This window comes from Heptranchias perlo, chromosome 9 (genome assembly GCF_035084215.1).
Source record: "Heptranchias perlo isolate sHepPer1 chromosome 9, sHepPer1.hap1, whole genome shotgun sequence".
Taxonomy (NCBI): Eukaryota; Metazoa; Chordata; class Chondrichthyes; order Hexanchiformes; family Hexanchidae; genus Heptranchias; species Heptranchias perlo.
Window position 1 is genome coordinate 48,622,790 of NC_090333.1, and position 22,266 is coordinate 48,645,055.

The 22,266-nt window shown below is 43.1% G+C and overlaps 1 protein-coding gene across 2 annotated transcripts in view; it reads right to left on the reverse strand.

The window, feature by feature from the left end:
• Positions 1-22,266, reverse strand: part of LOC137325358 (interleukin-12 receptor subunit beta-2-like) — a 153,717-nt gene that overhangs the window by 65,467 nt on the left and 65,984 nt on the right. For both annotated transcript variants that reach the window (XM_067990360.1, XM_067990359.1), the window contains exons 5-8: positions 18,460-18,629; positions 17,134-17,288; positions 14,148-14,307; positions 8,109-8,191 (exon numbers count right to left, since the gene is read on the reverse strand). In XM_067990360.1, coding sequence (XP_067846461.1) covers positions 8,109-8,191; positions 14,148-14,307; positions 17,134-17,288; positions 18,460-18,629 — 568 coding nt within the window. The remainder of the gene's footprint in view (positions 1-8,108; positions 8,192-14,147; positions 14,308-17,133; positions 17,289-18,459; positions 18,630-22,266) is intronic.

The following is a 22,266-nucleotide window of genomic DNA, read 5'->3' on the forward strand; positions in this document are numbered from 1 at the left end:
TGCTAAGGTTTATTTTCAAATGGAGTAGAGGGATCTTGGTGTGCATTGCAAGCAGATAAGGCCATAGAAATGGCAAGTAAAATCCATGGTTTTGTATTTAAAGCCACAGAATACCAAAACTTGGAAATAATGTTAAACTTGTACAAGATCTTAGTTAGGTCGCAGCTGGAGTATTCTGTACAGATTTGGACATTTCATTATAGAAAGAATACAATAGCAACGGAAAAGGGTGAAATGTAATTCATCAGGGTGGTACCATGGATGAGAAGTTCTAATTATGAAGGGAGTCTTGAGAAGCTAATGCCTTTTTTTACTAGAACTGAGAAGGTGATAGAAGACTTCAAGATTATGAAAAGTTGTGCTAAGGTAAGGAATGATGTATTGTTTCCACTGGTTGGTGAGACCGTCGCAAGAGGGTACAATTTAAGATAATTAGAAAAAGAATGAAGGAGAAGCATAGAAAAAATAGCTTTACACAGAGCGTGATTAGAACTTGGGAATTTTTAGCCACAAACTGTTGTTGACAAAGGCCCCGATATTTACGGGGAGGCGGGGAGGGTGCAGGGGAATCCTGGCAAGGCCGGGAACACAGAGGTCCTGCCGAATTTAACGGCAGGACCTCATTATAATTTTTTTCTTCCGTTTTCTGCCTGGCAGCTGGTCAAATTGATAGGCTGGCGGGCGGGAAAACTAGCGGTACGAGACCGGTCCCCGGCAATTGCAATCTCGGGGCAGGCTGCAGATCGGAGCTGGAGGGTGGGAGGTCGGCGATCGCGGCAGGGGCTAGAGAGAGGCCGTGACCGGCAGAAGGGAGGCCCGAAGCTTCCTTGAGGAGCTGGGGAGAGCACTCCTGCTCATCCAGGCCCACAAGGAATGCTATAAAAAGCACTTACCTTCCAGAACTGGCAGCTCCCGCCACCCTTTCACTGCCAGGTTTCCCGAGCTCTGGGAAACCCACGCAGCAACTGTTAAATTTGAACCAGGCTCCCAATTGCACTATGAGACCCTGATTTAAAATGTGATAATGAAGTGTTGTGCCTCTCCAAGACCGGAAACTTGCACGGCTTGAAACCCACCACCATAAAAATGGCAAAGGGCGTGTACACGGCGGGTTGGGGACCGTTGTTTGGGAGGTTAATGTCGAGGCCATGGAGTCTGTGACAAAAATTAACCTTTGTGGCAGTCTCTTTACTCAATTATAAGATATAAGAGGCAGGATTTTCCTGGGTGTTATGCTGCTTCAGTGGCAGTAATGGGGTAGGCAGGGGTGGGTTATCGAGCTAAATGGCCGGTTTCTGTGCTGTAACATTTATGATTCTATGATGCTTTGATTCCCATTTATGAACAAATTTACATTAAAAGTACCTACAAATGATTTGAAGGGAGAGAATTGCTAATTAGATTCTAACTTACTGCAAAACTGTTTTATCTGCTCGTTGATGATAATGTTTTATATAGTTTTCAAGACAAAACTCAAAAAGATTTAAAGAGATAACAATAATTTCTGAAGGGTTTCTTTTTGAGAGTATAACTTGCTTATTCTCATTTGTGCTAGGAAGTGGTCAATTGGCATCTTCTTGGTCTGATGTATAGAAGAGAGATAAGTTTGCATTATTATTACTAGAATTTCACGGGGAGCTGATTATGTGATCCTGTTGCTGTGCACTACACACATTTTGGGCAAGTACTGCGGAGAGCTGATCTTGCATCATTTCAGATCATTTTGATAATTAGCATGGGCTCCCTAAGCAAATCGGCTTGTGTGCATGAAACATACAGGTCAAGTAGCAAGTAACATCCAGCAAGTCATCAGGTCTTAAAAGATTGCTGTTCATAGATAAAGCAAAGCTGCACATTGCCAAATTCAAAGTGTTGCTGATAATTCAAGTTGGCAGCAAGAAAGGACAGGAGCAGGAGCAGGTTTGCTTCTTCTGAGGATTCTGCTCTGGAACTCTTGACTCCACAGGGAGCTGTAAAGGAACCTATTTGAAGTTGAGTGGCACTCTTCAATCAGGAGCACTGTTTGAAATGATGTGGGGATTGCCAAGTTAGTCACTGCAGTCTCCCATGTCTGCACATCTGCAGATCTTGAGAGCAAATGAGAAAGACATTTTCTGGACTCATGAAGATTGGCAAGATAAGATACTTGCACATTGATTACTTCAAGGCCCTGAAATTGCAGGGGCTGGAGAGGACAGAAAGCCTGATTTCTGTCAAAGAAGGTCCTAGAATGTGGGGCTGATCCCAGTAATGCCAAGATTCCGCCCTGTTTAGACTATGCTTAAGTTCTGGTGGGGGGAGGGGGCATGGACAAATCATCCACCCATCCTTTAAGTCAAGGGAGCATATTAGGGGAGTTCCTGAGCTTTCCTAGGAAATTTGCACCCTGCACACTTTGCATCCTTGAAAGGCCTCAATGGAACTCACACCTGCTAAGAGTCCCTTTGAGGCCTTCTGAAAAGCCCCAAACCTTTTACCTTGTTCGGATGCTAAATGGCTCTTTTTGGAACCGAAGTCTCAAAAATATTTCTATTTTTTCTTTGGCACCTTTGACCTTAGGGAATTTCAGGTTGAGTGACTGTTGGCAAGACGGGTATAGGCGCTCTCACAGTCATTGACAGCCCACCCTGGATTTGGGATGGGGTCTCTGTCCTGGGTCTAGCACAAGCAATGGTTGTGCTCTCCAGAACTAACATAGGCAGAGAGGACCACAAGAATTTTCGGGCCTTAGTATTGGAGGAATGCCAACAAATCAGCATGCAAAGCATTCAGACAACCTTTCAGCTGGTTGACGTATGCACATGCATGCCCATGTTGCTGCAGAGTCCACTATGTTGCTGGCATAGAACTACACTTGTAATGGTGCATATAAAATTACAAGTTAGGGATCTCCAAGTACAATGCCAGCGCAAGACACATGAATGCTGCATGTTCATGAACTCACTAAAGTTGGCATGTAAATGGGACAGTTGGGTAGCAGTGTCTCTGCTTTTCCAAATTCCAACATATGCACATGTATATCAGTTTAGAGGAAATGACTGCACATAACCTTTGTTTCAATATTCTGATGGTATGTTCAACCAGGATCCAGGTGGCCATGTGTGCTTCATTATCTTCATGACTGACACAAGCAGTTCATGAACTAGGACTGAAGAAGATATCCTTAGAACCTGAGGAGCCATCTATTCTTCCTGTTCTTTAAATAATGGTGTCATCATATCATGAAGTAGTCATGACTGCTATCAAGTTAGCGACGGCAATCGGTGGAGGGGTGGGGGGAGGGGGCGGTGAGGGGAGTGGTGGCATGCAGCTGCCCTCGTTCTTTGAATGTGGGGTTGGGAGGAGCACTGATGCATCTCCGGACTTCACATTCAAGTAAGTATATTTTAAAAACTTACCTTGTTGGTTGTGGTATAACAGGCATTCATTGTAAGGACTGCCTGTTAGGCGCATATAGACCAAGTTTCCTGTGTGCAGCTGGAGCAGCTGCCTCAGGGAAGACCAATCTTGATGTGGGGGCCTCAAACAGGCATTAGGCCATAGAATATCAATGTACTATACAGAGCACTGGCAAGACCACAATTGGAGTATTCTGTTTGGTTTTGGGCATCCCAATTTAAGAAGGACATAATAGCCTTACAGGGAGTCCAGTGATGATTCACCAGGATGATACCTGGGCTAAACAGACTTAGCTATGATGAGAGATTGGGTAAACTTGGCTTATATTCCCTGGAGATGAAGTTGTTAATGGTTGATTTGATTAGTGTGTTCAAAATAATAAAGGGGATCAACAAGGTAGATTCTCTCCAGTAAGTCAATCCAGAACAAGGGGACATAAGCTTAACGTTAAAATTTAAGCCAGTTAAAAGCAAACTGGGATTTCTTTTTCAGACAAAGAAAGAACTTGCATTTACATAGCACCTTTCATGACCTCTGTACGTCCCAAAGTGCTTCACAGACAATTACGTTCTTTTGAAGTGTGGGCATTGTTGTAACAGGGAAATGTAACAGCCAATTTGTGCACAGCATGGTCCCACAAACAGCAGAGAAATAAATGACCAATTAAACAGTTTTTTAGTGATGTTGGTTGAGGGATGACTGTTGGCCAGAATACCAGGAGAATTCCCATGCACTTTTTCAAATAATGCCATGTAATCTTTTACATCCACCTGAGAGGGCAGATAGGACCCCGGTTTAACATTTCATCTGAAAGTCGACACCTCCGACAGTGCAGCACTTCCTCAGTGCTGCACTGGAGTGTCAGCTGAGTTTATGTGCCCAAGTCTCTGCAGTGGGGCATGAACACCAACTTTTGGCTTAGAGGCAAAAGTGCTACTATTGAGCCAAAGCTGACACCTTAAGCAGCATTGACAGGGAACTTTCATCTCTCCTATCTGTAGATTTTACCATGAATAAGACAAGTCAATGAATAAAAATGGATGGTTTGAGGTAATCATTTTGAACTTGAGCTGAACCATGACTATTAGAACCAGAACAACCCTCCAATGTGCATCGCCCGAAAACAGCAAATTAAAGTTACATAAGAACATAAGAAATAGGAGCAGGAGTAGGCCAATCGGCCCCTCAAGCCTGCTCCGCCATTCAATAAGATCACGGCTGATCTGATCCTAACCTCAAATCTAAATTCATGTCCAGTTTCCTGCCCGCTCCCCGTAACCCCTAATTCCCTTTACTTCTAGGAAACTGTCTATTTCTGTTTTACATTTATTTAATGATGTAGCTTCCACAGCTTCCTGGGGCAGCAAATTCCACAGACCTACTACCCTCTGAGTGAAGAAGTTTCTCCTCATCTCAGTTTTGAAAGAGCAGCCCCTTATTCTAAGATTATGCCCCCAGTTCTACTTTCACCCATCCTTGGGAACATCCTTACCGCATCCACCTGTTCAAGCCCCTTCACAATCTTATATGTTTCAATAAGATTGCCTCTCATTCTTCTGAACTCCAATGAGTAGAGTCCCAATCTACTCAACCTCTCCTCATATGTCCACTCCCTCATCCCCGGGATTAACCGAGTGAACCTTCCTTGTACTGCCTCGAGAGCAAGTATGTCTTTTCTTAAGTATGGACACCAAAACTGTATGCAGTATTCCAGGTGCGGTCTCACCAATACCTTATATAACTGCAGCAATACCTCCCTGTTTTTATATTCTATCCCCCTAGCAATAAAAGCCAACATTCTATTGGCCTTCTTGATCACCTGCTGCACCTGCATACTAACTTTTAGATTTTCTTGCACTAGGACCCCCAGATCCCTTTGTACTGCAGTACTTTCCAGTTTCTCGCCATTAAGACAATAACTTGCTCTCTGATTTTTCCTGCCAAAGTGCATAACCTCACATTTTCCAATATTGTATTGCATCTGCCAAATCTCCGCCCACTCACCCAGCCTGTCTATATCCCCTTGTAGGTTTTTTATGTCCTCCTCACTCTCTACTTTCCCTCCCATCTTTGTATCAGTTAGAAGTTAGAACGTGTATTGCACTAGCTCAAAAAGCTATAATTGTAGAATCAATTGAGGTGTTTGAATGGGAGATAGATTGTTATTGGGGACGTAAGGGCACTAAGATTTCCTCTTTAGCTTCTGGGCGTGGGATAATGCCTGGGAAAACACAAAGAGAAAAATCGGGTGGGGAGGATTGCATGCAAATTTTTCAGGCGTTCATTTAAATGTTAATGAGGTGGGAGAGGTGTTGTCAAAAATCCCAAAATATGAAAATCCCCAACCCTTCTTTCACCCCACGCAGTTTCAAAATTTCCATCCTCTTTCCCAGTAGTAAACACTGAACTGGGAAACAGACTTTTCACTTTAGAAAGCACTTTACACTATATTTGCCATCAGAAAATACGGTTTAATTGCTTTGTAAAACTCAGTGCTGGTTCAACTGACACAAACAAGGTGAAATCATCTTGGGCAATAGCCACCGATTTTCATTGCCATAGATTTGCTATCTATTTTGTTCTCAGCTTCAGAGCTTATAAGCAAAGTGAATATATTTCACTCTCTGGGAACATTACGTATCAAGAACAAATTTAAACTGGTTTCTGTTAACTAAATTTTTTACTAGAAATAATTTAGTTTCTGAGTCATAAGGGGAGAATACATAAACAACTGTCTAGGATCCAAGTCTATATAATTCAAAACTTGTTTGGCTAGGTTGAAATTGTTTACATCTGCAGGTTCTTTTTTTTCTGGTCTGTCATTGTAGGAAGTAATCGAACGTGAGACAGTTTTGATTAATTAGGAAGGATATCTTTTTATCTTTCATTGTGTAGCTTGGACATCAGAGATAAGAGGCAGTTAGCCAGACACGTGCCCCATGGCCTATTTCTCTGCATCGCTATGCCTCTCAAGGGCTAATAAGCATTTTGTGAGGAATCATTTCTCACGTAAAGTTGCTTTCATCACAGACTCATGTGCAAAAGTTACTGAAGAAAAATGTTAAGACTTTGTAACTTAATGTATTGGCGAAAGTTAATTACTATAAAGGTATTCTTAGCTGATGATAACTTGCTTCTGTGTATATTTCTTTCTGGTAATAAGCAATTCATAGATTAGCCTGTGTTGTTTTTCTGCCTTTCAGAGAGATCAGGAGTAGAAATTGGATTGCTTTGCGCCTGTTTTTCAGGTGTAAAGCAGGCACAAAACATACCAATTCAGCAGTGGGATGGCCTGCACCCACAGGCGTCGGACCCACTGCTAAATTCATGGGGCCTGTTTTTAGGTACCCAGACGCCTATAACAGGTATTACGCCCCTTGAATATGTAAATGAGGGGCCAAATGCCTGTTGAGAACTCCTTTTAGAAATTTGTCTCCAATGAGCGGGACAGGCATCGGGGCCTGTCCCATTCAAGAATCTTCAGCGGCCCTGGCAGCCACCAACCAAAGGTTTTGAAAAGTTTTTTATTTTAAAAAAACTGTTCCTGCAGAGCTGAAGGACCAGGAGTGTTCTCGCGACGCCACAGAAATCACGATTGCCATCTCCCCTCCACCCACAACCTCCTCCATTTTTATGGATGGTTTTTATAAATTTGATTTATTTTCAAAATGACTGGTTAGCAAAACTAATTACCTGAGACAAATCTGGGGGAGGTGTTAGCACTTCAATCGAATTGAGAAACTAAAATAAAAGGCTAAGGCGTATATAGTGCAGGACTGGACACTGCCGAGGTTAAAAAGAGTAGGAGAGAAGGTGAGATAAATAACAAAGTAATGATTACATGATGCTAGATTTGGGTTTTAAAAGCCTGTATGTTGCAGAAGGAAGGCAAGATTGAGGGAGGTAAGGAGTTCCACACTTTGGACATACTAGGAAAAAAGAAGTTAAGTATGGAACAATGCAATGAGTTTTGATTTCGATAAGGTAAGGAAACAGGGAGGAAAAAGTGTATGTTCTACGGCAAATTTTCAGCTTAGGGGGAACAAGGAGGAAAGTTCAAAGGAGAAAATTTTATTACTTTAATATAAAATTGTTAAAACAAGTGCACAATATTTTTCTGAAGTCGCCTGCTAATGATTGGTACAGTTAAGAGAAATTTCCAATAAGATTATTAAATTATGTCAGATAATTTTGTTGAGAGGTGATTTGTTTTTTTTAAGAGCCATTAAATGATCTTGTTTCAGGAGCAGCCCAGCAGGAAGTACACATCGATGTTTCGTTTTAACTGTTCACGTTAGAAAGGTCACATTGCTTAACAGAACTTTAGCTCCCTGAGCTCAACAGTTATTATATGAAAAACATTGCTGCCGATGGCTTTCTGTCCCTAGGAGTATACAGCTGATTAACAAAATGACAGGTGTAAGGTGATTGGCAAAAGAGTCAGAGGCGATATGAGGAAACATTTTTTTACACAGCGAGTTGTAATGATCTGGAATGCACTGCCTGAAAGGATGGTGCAAGCAGATTCAAAAATAACTTTCAAAACGGAATTGGATAAATACTTGAAGGGAAAAAATTTACAGGGCTATGGGGATAGAGCAGGGGAGTGTGACTAATTGGATAGCTCTTTCAAAGAGTCAGCACAGGCATGAAGGGCCGAATGGCCTCCTTCTGTGCTGTAACATACTATGATAAGTTGTTCAACATACCTTCCAGTAGACGATTACTCTTCTATGTTTGTTTGGATCAACTGGCTCAAACAACCTCCACGCATCTAAAACTCCAGCTGGCGCTGCAAACATTCATTAGGGGAGAAAAAAGAATGTTTTAGACCTAGAACTTTAGAACCTAGAGGTTGGTGTTTAACAGTAACATAATTTATTGATAACTGTTTGAAGCATTTGAAATATGACCTTTCTAATGTCTTTCACTGCCACAGTGAACACTGTTCTCAGATTGGTTTTGATTGATCATTCAATACATATTGTTTCATTTGGCCTGTGGCAGGTTAATCAGGCAGTAAATCTGGCTGTGTGAACTTTCATTGCATTTCCCCTAGGCAATACTTACAAGTGCAGGCTTAGGGGGTTGGACACAAATCTTCCCCGATAGTAATGTTGAGGGTGAAATGCACCCCAATGTATGTGGATTTGCAGACCTTGACCCACAACCTCTCACTTGATGATTGCTAATCTTGGGTGGGAGGGAGTCAGCAGTTGAAGCAGGGCTCCTTTGTTTTCTTTCTTTATGTTGTGGCTGTGTCGATTTAAGGATTGCTGGTGTCTGGTTGATTTTATCCATGACATTTTATCTTGCAAGTCACGTGACAAGTAGAATACGCTTCACATGTTACGTGACAAGTAGAATACGCTTCATACGCTTGCATGGAGATCATAAGATGCAGGGGAGAAAGACTCTAATGAAGCTGAGGACTAGAGAGGCAGCGGAGGCTTTATGAGGAAATCAAAATGAGGTGGCAGCCTTAATATTTGGTCAAAATAGTATATAGATAAGTTTATAGTGGGTAACATGAGTAAGATGAAACGGAAAAAGGGGACATATGACAGATGTCAGGTTGATAACACAAGTGAGAACCAGGCTCAATATAGAAAGTTCAGCGGGGAAGTGTAAAAGGAAAGAATAGATTGGTGGCAAACATAAAAGGGAATCCAAAAGTCTTCTACAGGCATGTAAACGGTAAAAGAGTAGATACGTCACCCGGTCCGGATGGGATGCATCCTATGTTGCTGAGGGAAGTAAGGGTGGAAATTGCAGAGGTACTGGCCATAATCTTCCAAACATCTGTAGATAGGGGGTGGTGCCAGAGGACTGGAGAATTGCAAATGTTATACCCTTGTTCAAAAAAGGATGTAAGGACAAACCCAGCAACTATAGGCCAGTCAGTTTAACCTCAGTGGTGGGGAAACTTTTAGAAACGATAATCCGGGACAGAATTAACAATCACTTGGGTGAGTGTGGATTGATTAGGGAAAGCCAGCACGGATTTGTTAAAGGCAAATCATGTTTAACTAACCTGATAGAGTTTTTTGATGAGGTAACAGAGAGGGTAGATGAGGGCAATGCAGTTGATGTGGTGTATATGGACTTTCAAAAGGCGTTTGATAAAGTGCCGCACGGTAGGCTTATCATCAAGATTGCGGCCCATGGAATAAAGGGGGCAGTAGCAACATGGATACAGAATTGGCTAAGTGACAGGAAACAGAGAGTAGTGGTGAAAGGTTGTTTTTTGGACTGGAGGGAGGTGTACAGTGGTGTTCCCCAGGGATCGGTACTGGGACCACTGCTTTTCTTGATACATATTAATGAATTGGACTTGGGTGTACAGGGCACAATTTCAAAATTTGCAGATGACACAAAGCTTGGAAGGGTAGTAAACAGTGAGTAGAAGAGTGATAGACTTCAAGAGGATATAGACAGGCTGGTGGCTTGGGTGGACATGTGGCAGATGAAATTTAACACAGAAAAATGCGAAGTGATACATTTTGGTAGGAAAAATGAGGAGAGGCAATATAAATTAGAGGGCACAACTCTAAAAGGGTACAGGAACAGAGAGATCTGGGGGTTTATGTGCACAAATCGTTGAAGGTGGCAGGGCAGGTTGAGAAAGTGATTAAAAAGCATTCGGGATCCTGGGTTTTATAAATAGAGGCATAGACTACAAAAGTATGGAAGTCATGATGAACCTTTATAAAACACTGGTTCGGCCATAACTGGAGTATTGTGTCCAGTTCTGGGCACCGCACTATAGGAAAGACGTGAAGGCCTTAGAGAGGGTGCAGAATTACTAGAATTATTCCAGGGATGTGGGACTTTAGTTACGTGGATAGACTGGAGAAGCTGGAGTTGTTCTCCTTGGGACAGAGACGGTTGCAAGGACATTTGATAGAGGTATTCAAAACCGTGAAGGGTCTAGACAGAGTCGACAGAGAGAAACTGTTCCCATTGGTGGAAGGGTCAAGGACCAGAGGACATAGATTTAAGGTGATTGGCAAAAGAACCAAAGGTGACATGAGGAAAAACTTTTTTACGCAGTGAGTGGTTAGGATCTGGAATGCACTGCCTGAGGGGGTGGTGGGGGCAGATTCAATCATGGCCTTTAAAAGGAAATTGGATAAGTACTTGAAAGGAAAAAAATCGCGGGGGTTATGGAGAAAGGGCGGGGGAGTGGGACTCGCTGGATTGCTCTTGCATAGAGCCGGTGCGGACTCGATGGGCCGAATGGCCTCCTTCCGTGCTGTAACCTTTCCATGATTCTAACATGGAGGGAAACAAACAATATTAACTTGCCACTAACTTAGACAAATTGTTGCTGAAAGAGGAAGGGGAGTCACTAATAAATACTACGCCAACTGGCATCATCAATCATGTGTGCGTTGCACCCAAGTCCTACTTCCCCGAAGTTGTACATATATCAGTGCCTAAAACAACACTAGATTATATTCTGATAGTGTACTGAGAACTAGAGGTAGGGGAGGGTCACAATCTATAGATAGTGAAAGATTTCTGGGAAAAAAAAGTGACCAATTTACTGTCAGGCTACCCTGTTATAGGGAGACCTGTATTTACCGTAGGTACAGTAGCTGTGCCATGAAATGGTACAACATAGGTTTGTGCCCATAATTCCTGCCAACATTATTTAAAACCGATTCCTGCTCTGTCAGATGGGTGTGTTGAAGGGCTTAATGGAAGGGAGTTGCTTCCCCACAGGGAGGGAAAATTGAAAAAAAGAATTACCATCTTTAAAAAAAATAAATTAAATTTTTAAAAAACTGTCGAAGGATGATATTGAGTGGTCCTTTAAGTGTATCAATGAAACGTCTCCTAATCCCAATTAATTCTTCAAATCTGCAATGACGCAGAAATGGGTAGGATTACAGCCAGTCCCAAAAATGGAAATGACTGACAGCCTAATATCATGCCAGATATTGGATAAACATATCTGTCAACAGTTCATGTTTAATCTGGACAGTTTAGATTTTTCAGCCCTTAACCAGAATCCAATTTGACAATATCAAGTGCTCAGTCAGATATATCATGGTAGATGCAAAGTAAAGTTCCTATCATTCTTTCGCAATAATATGCCTCAGCCCTACCTAAGAAGAGTCTCTTTATTGCACCAATGTAAAATTTTCAAGTCTGACCCCAGACATCTTGTGGCTTCTTTGAATAAGACTGATCAATTAATGGCAATTAGGGTTATTTTGTCCAGCAGAAATAGTGAGGTTGATTTTTACACCCAGGCCAAAATGCAGCCTTGCGAGCGGCGAGCCCATCCAGGAGCAGTAGTAGGAAGGATCGGAAGATTTTAATGGCTGGGCCTCATTAGCATGCTTCTTGCCAACTCCCCAGCTTGGAGGCCACTGCTGGGGACCCGGGGAAATAGTTCCCATCACAAGGTAATTGTATTGAATGGCTCAGGGAGGGGAATCGGGGGCAGGGGAAACCCAAGGCAGGGGAGGCCAAAAATTTCCTTGTGAGCCCCAGAGGAAACATGTAAAAAATTTAAAATTTACCCTTGCCATGGGCTCTTCTGGCCCTGGATCCAAAACCTAAAATTTGCCCTGGAGGGGAAGTCACTACTGCTCCACCGCTCAGGCCTCAGGTAAAAACAGCAGTCTGACCATGATGATAACCCTGATCTGCATATTTAAAGAAGGGCCCTTTCAGCAGGTACAGGAGACATATTCTCTATTAGTCCAGCCTGGATTTGAACCCAATTCCCACAGGTGAAGGTACACTCAAAGGAAGTGCAGCAGTGCATGATTGCATAGTGCCACAGAATGGATAGACAAAAGTTCTTCCAACCTAAATGAGTTACTGATCTGAGACACTCTGGTATAGAGAGGTACCAAAAGGAAGCCAGGTGACAAAAAGAATCAGAGAGGAAGTTATTTGCTGTCCGCTATCATACTCCTCCTAGCAGGTACTGGCCGAAGAGTAGCATTGACAGAGCTCTTGGAGCAGATAATCCTTCATCCTGTTGGTTACAGGAAGTATATGTCCCACTGTGAGAAAGGTATGAGGGAGAGGGAGAAAAATAGAAGGAATTCCTCAAAAAGTGGGCCTTGAAAATGTTTTACCAGCTGATTTGAGCTTGAAAAATGTTAGATAATTATCAGCATAAAGTGTATGATAGAATTGGCTAGTCAAGAGTTGCTGGCTTTTATATTAAATTTTGTCTAATTTCCTCCTTGTTTTCCTTTTTCTCTTGAACACCAACAGCCCTCCAGTATCTCACCCAAATGACCATTGGCACATTGAGTTACATCGAGTCTGCAGCACAGAAACAGGCCATTCGGCCCAACTGGTCTATGCCGGCGTTTATGCTCCACACAAGCCTCCTCCCTCCCTACTTCATCTACCCCTATCAGCATGCCCTTCTTTTCCTTTCTTCTTTGTGTGCTTATCTAGCTTCCTCTTCATGCATCAATACTATTTGCCTCAACTACTTCTTGAGGTAGCATGTTCCATATTCTTACCAATCTTTGGGTAAAGAAGTTTCTCCTGAATTCCCTATTGGATTTATTAGTGACTATCTTATATCGATGGCCTCTAGTTTTGGACTTCCCCACAAGTGGAAACATTTTCTCTATGTCTACCCTATCAAACCCTTTCATTATCTTAAAGACCTCTATCAGGTCACCCCTTAGCCTTCTCTTTTCTAGAGAAAAGAGCCCCAGCCTGTTCATGTATGAGTCTAGCCAGTGAGTTCTGGAAGGCTATTATATCCAAGTCCAAATCAATCTTCACCAACATCCACATGCTTGTACTTCCAGCAGGTGTCACTGGGTACTGATCAGGAGCAGTGACACTGGTTGATTTTTCCCCCCTTCCTAGCCCTGAGATGCCACCACTATTCAAACTCAGATCAGCTAACTTAACGCAGGTCAGAGATTGAGCCTAGGGCCTTCCTGGCTCAGTAGCACACTGTGCACTTACCCACTGAACCATGGGAAGCAAAAGTTTTATAATCTAAAGTACAAGAACAGCTTGATTTACTACCAGACCTCTCTCTTTGAAAGTTGCACCTGTGACTCACTACGGGTAGACCCTCCAGCAGGGTGCTGGTCCCTCCTCAGTCATTCAGTGTTGGTAGCTTTCTGACCTCTTGCTGTTACAGGGGATGCAATGCTGGTGTGGGCAGGAATTTTTGGGATAGGTTTGAGAGATCAGGATTCCCGATCTTGCAAAACTATCAGAAAGATTCCTGCACACGCTTTGCATCTGTCAAAGCAACAACGGACAGGAGTTGCAAGTGGAGCAGAGGGAGGAAGGAGAGCACCACAGGAAACTAAAGGGGGGGCGGTGAAATGCGCCACATGAACTGGTTGGGGGATGGGGGGTGTAGCAGGAGGAACTGAGGACTTAGCTTTTAGACCCTGAAGGAATGAGGTGCCCAAATACCTAATCTAGGCCCATAGAAGGGGGTGGTCTTGGTAGTGAATGTGACCTCATCCGCATTAAGGAATTCCTTCTGAATTAATTGGAAGAAGAGTTTACAATTTTAAATTTACTGCCTACACTGCTGATTTCCTCTTCTACTCCCCACCAACACACACATGCTCATGCTTGTGCACGCACACATATGCATACACACATCTTCCAGCAGAATTTTGCTCAAGAAACATGTGCGTGCAATACACATTCAACATACTTGATGTAGCTGAGTACGTAACTGTTTAATTCTAGTATCCCGCTATTTACATATACGTCAGATGTGCACTCACCTGCCTCAGGTGTTTTGTTTATAAATGACCTGCTCCAGTCACTCCGGTACTTATTGCCTCTTACATGACGGCAGCAGATCTGAAACTCGTATTCCTTGAAGGGTTCCCAATTGTCAAGATGAATCGAATTTCCGCTGATATTAAGTGCGTTTTTATTTACCTAAAATTGGTATCAGAAATATTTTTTTCATATCAACTCTTGCTTCTCTTTTTATCTCAAGCTTTTTTTTCAAAACTTTCAAACATTCAGACTACAGCATTTGCAACACGATACAGCATCACAACAACAGTGTCTTTGTAGTTATCACAATAGTAAATGTACACATTATTCATACGTACACATGAATCTTTGTATCTATTCAAAGGAGCATCATGAAGAGGTAAAATTACTGAAATGTAATTTTACTAAGTGTTTATAAGTGGCATGTATGATCTGACTGATTGTGCCAAAAAGGTAGAAGCTTTTAAAAATAATACTAAAATTATCTCCAGAAAAGCACAACACAAGAGTTTACACTGCAGCAGGTATCACATCTCCTGCTGATAGCTGATGGGATACTAGGGATACCTGGTTTAACTGTGGCTGATGACACCTTTTTGGAATGCGAGGGCAGAGGACAAAAGTAGGTCCATGATGCCTTGGGCACTACCAGAATCATTCTGGAACAGACCATTAGAATTCTCAAGGCCCATTTCTAGTGCCTGGGTAAGTCAGGGGGAGCCCCACAGTATAGTCCAGCAAAGGTTTCCAGAATTGTAGTGGCTTGCTCTATGCCCTGTAATTTGACCATTGCAAAGAGATTGGGCCTTCTAAACACAAAAGGTGAGGAAGAGGCAGTGGCCATTTCCTGTACATGAAACATAGATCATTTAGAGATTGGGCCTCTTGAGATCATGATCCTTGAGCTCAGTTGAGGGCAGCCGTTCATGTCCCATCTGGGGAGAGATCACTGTTTTATTATCATTCCCTCCCAGCTCCACCTGCTCACTCATGCTGTATGATTCACCCAGTGACATCTCCTCTTTCTCAGTAGTGTCCTTGTTCCAAGTGAGTGTATCTGGGCTGGTGCTTGAGTAAGTAAAGCACCATGGCGGAGTGGGTGAAATGGGTTGGGAAAAAATCCTTCTGGGGGTGCCAGGTTGCTTGTCAGGTAGCTCTTTCTGTAAGTGTTGATCACCTGTGAGGGATACAAAGGATCTCTGACTTGTAAATCAGAAATTGTGACTGAGCAATAACATGAGGTCTTCCAAGTCAACAGAACGTCTTCAGACTGCAAAAACTCACAGTTCTATAAATGCTCCATCCCATTACCAAGCTAAAGCCCTCTTCCAACTTCTCCATCTCCCACAGCCTCTCCAGTGTGTTGGAGAGCTTCCCCCTTATGCCTTCTGAGGGGCATGATGGGAGCCATTCCTGCATCCTTGACAGTCCTTTGCTTCTGGTTCTACACATATTTCTCCTTTGCAAAGAACACAAAGACTTAGACATGGAAGAGATTAATTGACAATGTCTTTACACCCAGGTGTCTGCAGCTATTCCCTTGTGAACATGCTTTCAGATGCAGGCAATGCACCTGAAATTCTCTTCATTTTGCAGTCAAACATTGCTGGAAAGGTGATATATATGGGATAGTGGAGTGGTAGGAGTGGAAGTGTTTCTGTGAGGCGTAGTGAGAGCTTTTGTGCCTACTCAGGGTCTCATTCATTTCTTCTTTTATATTATGTTGTCCTGGATGATGTTGAGATGAGTCATGCTTCCAGCAGTATCTCAGCATCTGTGTGGGAACTGGTGCATTCACTTACCTTGGCCAGGCTGGTGAGGTCATCAAATTGTTTCTGGCATTGAATAGCTGATAATGGGGTGATAGAATTGGCACTCCCTCCAGCCTGCCTGAACATCCTTTTTCTGGGACGTAATTCCCTGGGTGCCAAATGGCTTTTATCTTCTGGCTCTTATCTCTGTCAGCATCATCTCCACCACAGCTTCTGAGAATCTTGGTACCTTGGTCATTGCAGACCTTCTAGCTGGTGCACCGCTTTCTGCTATCGGTTTTCGACATTCAAGTGCAGCTCTAACTCTTATCTCTCCCTCTTCGGAGTCACCTGCATCTGACTATTTCAGTTGCAGCAGCCCTTTAACTGCTGCAGCTTGCTCCAGTTTCTCTCGCTCTCAGCGTGGAGATGCAGTCAGGCATGGGATTCTCGCTGAAATCTCGACCCGCAGGATTTAAATGAGGCCCCCCCCCCCCACAAAGAAAATGCAATCAGGTGCTGGCGGGATTACATGGGTGGATGAAAGTCCTGCCCATCATTCACTGAAGATCCAAGGAAAATCCAGATCTATTACCAAGTTTTCAAAAGCAAAATGTAATCATAGAATCATAGAATCATAGAAGTTACAACATGGAAACAGGCCCTTCGGCCCAACATGTCCATGTCGCCCAGTTTATACCACTAAGCTAGTCCCAATTGCCTGCACTTGGCCCATATCCCTCTATACCCATCTTACCCATGTAACTGTCCAAATGGGCACCAAGAGCCTCCTGTGTCCCATATTTAGAACTTTTTAAAATCTTAAATCAGGCTGATGGCTGTATTAAATTCAAGGGGGAAAATAGATTTTTCAGAAAGTCTGCAGCAACATACTTTTTTTAATACGATGAGAAGACAGGTTAGGAATGGTTAAAATCAGCAAAAAAGGCAAGACCACTGCTGGAGGAAGGGAGGCTGATTTGAATCATGTTTTCAACCCCACTGCGGCCACATCTTGCCTTCAATTTGTGAATATTAGGGCCAGTGCTTCCAAATGCTCAGAGCCAGTCTCCAAGTGCGGCCCTCAGTATAAAAGGAATATTAGTCTGTCATATTGATGCCTGGGGAACGCCAGGAAGACAAAGAGAAACAGAGTGAGGGTGTTACTTATAACCTAGTCAGGAAACAAAACAAGCTTGATAAAACGGCATTCTGCAACAAATCTGGAACCTACCAAAGTCCAGGTGATACCAGGATCCGATGTTATTCTGTATCTCATCTCAAACTGACATTTTGCACTTGATGTTGATTTTCTCCAGTGAATTATGGTCTTGGCTACTGAATTGTTTACAAATTCAACTTTAGTGATGTTTGGAGCATCAGGCTTAACTATTTTAACAAAAAAAAGGGTTACAAATTGGCATTAAAATTAGAACAATATTTCCCCTGGCTTTCTCCCTAAAAGATGGTCACTGGGAATTTCCTTTGGGATTCTCCAGATCGGCTGCCATAACTTCGGCAGAAGAATGGCAGAAGCCTGTTTATGCGGTGTATCCGGGCTTTTCGACAATCTTCTGCTGAAGTTACCAGTCGATCGGGAGAATCCCTGAGGAAATTCACACAGTAAAGCGGGTGACCTGTGCTGGGTATAGTTCCGCAGGTGCCTGCAGCCTTTCGCTACTTTGCCCAAGTGGTTAGGTCCCAAAAACCCTTAGGCCAGTGATCTTGGCACTTTTACATCAGGATCACGCCCACTGGTGACCTCCGCCACTGACCCTGCCAGAGGGAGGTCCCTTAACTTGGAGAGAATTAGCAGATGCCCTCGCCACCAGGGGCACACAACGAACCCACCTTGTGCAGCAGCTGGAAAACTTCAACATAGGTGTTTGGGCGGGGGAGCTGTTGGGGCTCCAGATTGGAAGTTTCTTGATAGTGCTACAAGGGGGCCACTCTAAATTTAAAAAAACACAACTTGCCTTCTGTTCAGGGGGCCAGGTTTCAATCCTAGTTCCCCAGGTGGGCCCAACAACTGCCACTGTGTCGGCCAATGTGCCTGGTTTCATCAGATATTCCCGTGCCAACACTATGCTGGATCCCTTCGAGGGCGAAGGTCATGGAATCTCCCGATGTAGAGAATCACCACCAGGCCTCCCCTTTCCTATGTTGATAGCCATGTTTGGGGTGAGAGGAGGCTCCACCCACAACGGGCCATCATGGATACCTCCATGCGGGTCCCAACCTAATATCTGGTCCTTCTGTTGTACTTGTGCCAAAGTTACAGCAGATGTACGCCGGAAGGATCACAGATTTTCAGCCCCTTGGCCTGTTCAATGTTGGGGTTTATTACAACTGAGTCCAATCTAGTCCGCACCCAACATCCACAAATATATGTTTTCCAGCAGGAATTATGACAATATAGATTCGTGATCAAATTTTGGGATTTCTTAAGCTGTGTGGCTCAGCAACAAACTATGTTAATGTTTACCTACTGAGCCATCAGAGGAGTCTGAGCCCTGAGATTAAAAAAGTCGAATAACTGCTAGAAATTGTAATACTGTACCTATATCATTCATCGTAAAAGTTAAACCCTTGGATGTTGCATTTCCCAGCGCATTCTGAGCTTGTATCCAAACTTTGTATTTAGAGGCTTCTGGAAGATCATGCCCAGAGACAGTGATATTGCTAGTTCCGGATTTTGTAGGAAATATCTTCTCTTTACTTGTTCTCACACTATGTAAACACAAGATAATACAGATCTCATACTGTACTGCAGCAGTGTGAGAATGAGGAGCACTTCTGTTATGAACACAAACAAAAGGTAACAAATTTTCTTGTAATGAATGTGAAAATAACCCAAAAATATAACGGTTTTGTACCATAAATTTAATATTTCTTCTAGTTCTGCGTCATGAGATCCACATCATGGAGGGGCGATTTTCGATTATAGCTTAAATTGGGTGTGCGATGAACGGGACATCTGCTAGGCCCAATCCATTTTCATGTGGGGTCTCATTTTAATATTTAAGGTTAGCTGCCGACAGCTTGTCCATTGGGGAGGTGGGAAATCGACAGGTTTGCCGCTATTTGAAGAAAGCCTGTACCTCATAAAGGAGTGGTGCATTATGTAAATGGTGGATAACGGAACTTATTTCTCACAGTCTGCTGAAAAGACGACTGCAGTCTGGGCTCTCAGTGCCACGGAAGAGCTCGTAGAGCAAATCAGCAGCAGGAAGGATGTCCTCTTCCCTAGTGATGGGCGCTGGGTGCCAGGCAAATTGCTCAGCAGTGGAGAGAGGTGGCTGAACACAAGCATTGCTCTAAGGAACTGGCAGTAATGCCAGAAGAAATTTAATGACCTCACCAGACCTGTTAAGACTCCCTTTCACATTTCTCTTACTCTCTGCACAACTCTGCAACGTCCTACTTTAGTCCCAGCATTACCAGTCCTTCCTGCCCCTGCTTCCCATGCCTTTTCTGCAACCTCCTTCTGCCTGGACTGGCACACACGAAACTTGTTACTGCCCTCATACTTCCCCTCTTAGCCAGATTTGTTAACTCTTCTGCTTATCATGCAAACTACTCTATGTTGCCGCACACATCTTCAGGGTAACTCACATTAACTTGGGGTCATAAGGCTTTCATTTTACTGTGTGGTCATTTCTGCACAGTTTAGCTTGGGTGACATTTATTTCCAGTTTAACTTCCACTTGCACTAGTACACATGAGCCTGAGTGCCACATCCTGCCAGGTCTGCTGAACTGCTGTCCTCTAGGGTAAATACCCTGGAGTGCCAAACAGGGCAACCCGCAACAATCCAACAGGGAGTTCCGATAATGCGCTGCACCATTGTTTGCCCATAGACTCCATTTCCTGTCGCAACCATTAGTTTGGCTGCCACTGGTTTTTGATGTCCACTTTTTAAAAAATTCCACACAGTCTTTGTGATGGCTGAAAGAACAATTTTTACATATGTAGAAAAGGCTGAGATATTTTGCTCCCCTATACGTGGCCACTTATCCTTAGTAGTTGCATCCCTTTAAAATTTAGCAGTAGTTTTTTAAGAACCCCCGATGTAGTTTTCCTGTCCCCTTTGGTAAGCCCCAGAAATATGAGCCAAGAGCTCATATTGATTAGGGCGCAGAAAGTCGGCCTGGTGGTAAGTTGGCAAGCATTGTGCTCAGGGGTGAGACTGTAAAATTTACCCTTACATGTCCAAAATAAGAAAGTATAACATTTCTTAACCTTAACATCCCCCAGCTTAAGGAGCACAACATTCACCAATTTTTTTTTAAAGGTAGCTTTACAAGAGGCAGGAACTAAAATCAATGTATTTTGTGGGAAGAGGGTAGAGAGAGAAATAAAGAAAAAGTACAAATTGGCTGCATCAAACATAAGTTCGCAAAAAATAGCTGGGATGCTTATTCTTATATTTATTTAACAGTAGAGGAGCAGACCATATTGGTATTCGTTCTGTAAAAGGAATTTGTGGTGTCCTTGAAACCAAGTCAACCTCCAGCTATCTCTTGCCCCTCTATTATTTCTGAAAGTGTTCCATCAAATCGAACTGGTACCTAACGCAAAACAGCAATAAATCAGTGAGGTGATAGGGTTTTGGATGTTGAGCCAAGCTCACCTGCGAAAGGTTGAATTTTTATATTCGAAATAGTAATTTCTAATAAATTTTAAATGCATTTTTACTTTACAATAAATTGATTTTGAATTTATAAAAATAGGAAACACTTGTGATATTTGTGTGTATCTATATTTAACAGGCCAATTGGACTATCATTCACCTTCACAGCAGCATTGATGATCTTCTCACTGACGGACCTGGCTGCAGCTTCGATTTGAGGATGTCACAGTGCAGTTGCAGGGCATTCTGGAGGGGGAGAGTGAACAGCCAGTAGTCGTGGGCCATATCGGTACCAATGACATAGGTAAAAAAAGGGATGAGGTCCTGCAAGGTGAATTTAAGGAGTTAGGAGATAAATTAAAAAGCAGGACCTCAAAAGTAGTGATCTCAGGATTACTACCAGTGCCACGTGCTACTGAGTATAGGAACAAGAGAATAGACCAGATGAATGCGTGGCTGCAGGGATGGTGTAGGAGGGAGGGATTTAGATTCCTGGGACATTGGGACTGGTCCGGGGGAAGGTGGGACCTGTACAAGTGGGACGGGTTACACCCGAGCAGGACCGGGACCGATGTCCTCGGGGGGATGTTTGCTAGTGGTGTTGGGGAAGGTTTAAACTAGAATGGCAGGGGGATGGGAACCTGAGCAGGGAGACAGAGGAGGGGGAAACAAGGATAGAAACAAAAGACAGAAAGGGAAGAAGCAATAGTGGAAGGCAGAGAAAACAAGGACAAAAAATAAATAGGGCCATAGTGCAAAATAAAATAAGATGACTAGCAATCTTAAAAAGACAAGTCTAAAGGCATTGTGTCTTAATGCACGGAGCATTCGCAATAAGGTAGATGAATTAACAGTGCAGATAGATATTAACGGTTATGATATAGTTGCGATTATGGAGACATGGCTGCAGGTCGACCTAGGATGGGAAATGAACATCCAGGGGTATTCAATATTTAGGAAGGACAGGCAAAAAGGGAAAGGAGGTGGGGTAGCGTTGTTAGTAAAGGAGGAAATCAATGCAATAGTGAGGAAGGATATTGGATCTGAAAATCACGATGTGGAATCTGTATGGGTGGAGCTAAGAAACACCAAGGGGCAGAAAACGTTGGTGGGGGTTGTCTATAGGCCCCCAAACAGTAGTGGAGATGTAGGGGAGGGCATTAAACAGGAAATTAGAGACGCATGCAAGAAGGGTGCAACTATAATCATGGGTGACTTTAATCTACATATAGATTGGTCAAACCAAATTAGCAATAATACTGTGGGGGAGGAATTCCTGGAGTGTGTATGTGATGGTTTTCGAGACCAATACGTTGAGGAACCAACTAGAGAACAGGCGACCCTAGACTGGGTATTGTGCAATGAGAAAGGATTAATTAACAATCTTGTTGTGCGGGGTCCCTGAGGGAAGAGTGACCATAACATGACAGAATTCCTCATTAAGATGGAGAGTGAAGTAGTTGAATCTGAAACTAGGGTCCTGAATCTAAATAAAAGAAATTACGAAAGTATGAGGTGCGAGTTGGCTATGATAGATTGGGGAACTTTACTAAATGGGATGACAGTGGTTAGGCAATGGCTAATATTTAAAGAACGTGTGCAGGAATTACAACAATTATTCATCCCTGTCTGGCACAAAAATAAAACAGGAAAAGTGGCTCAACCGTGGCTTACAAAAGAAATTAGGGATAGTATTAGATCCAAAGAGGAGACATACAAAATTGTCAGGAAAAG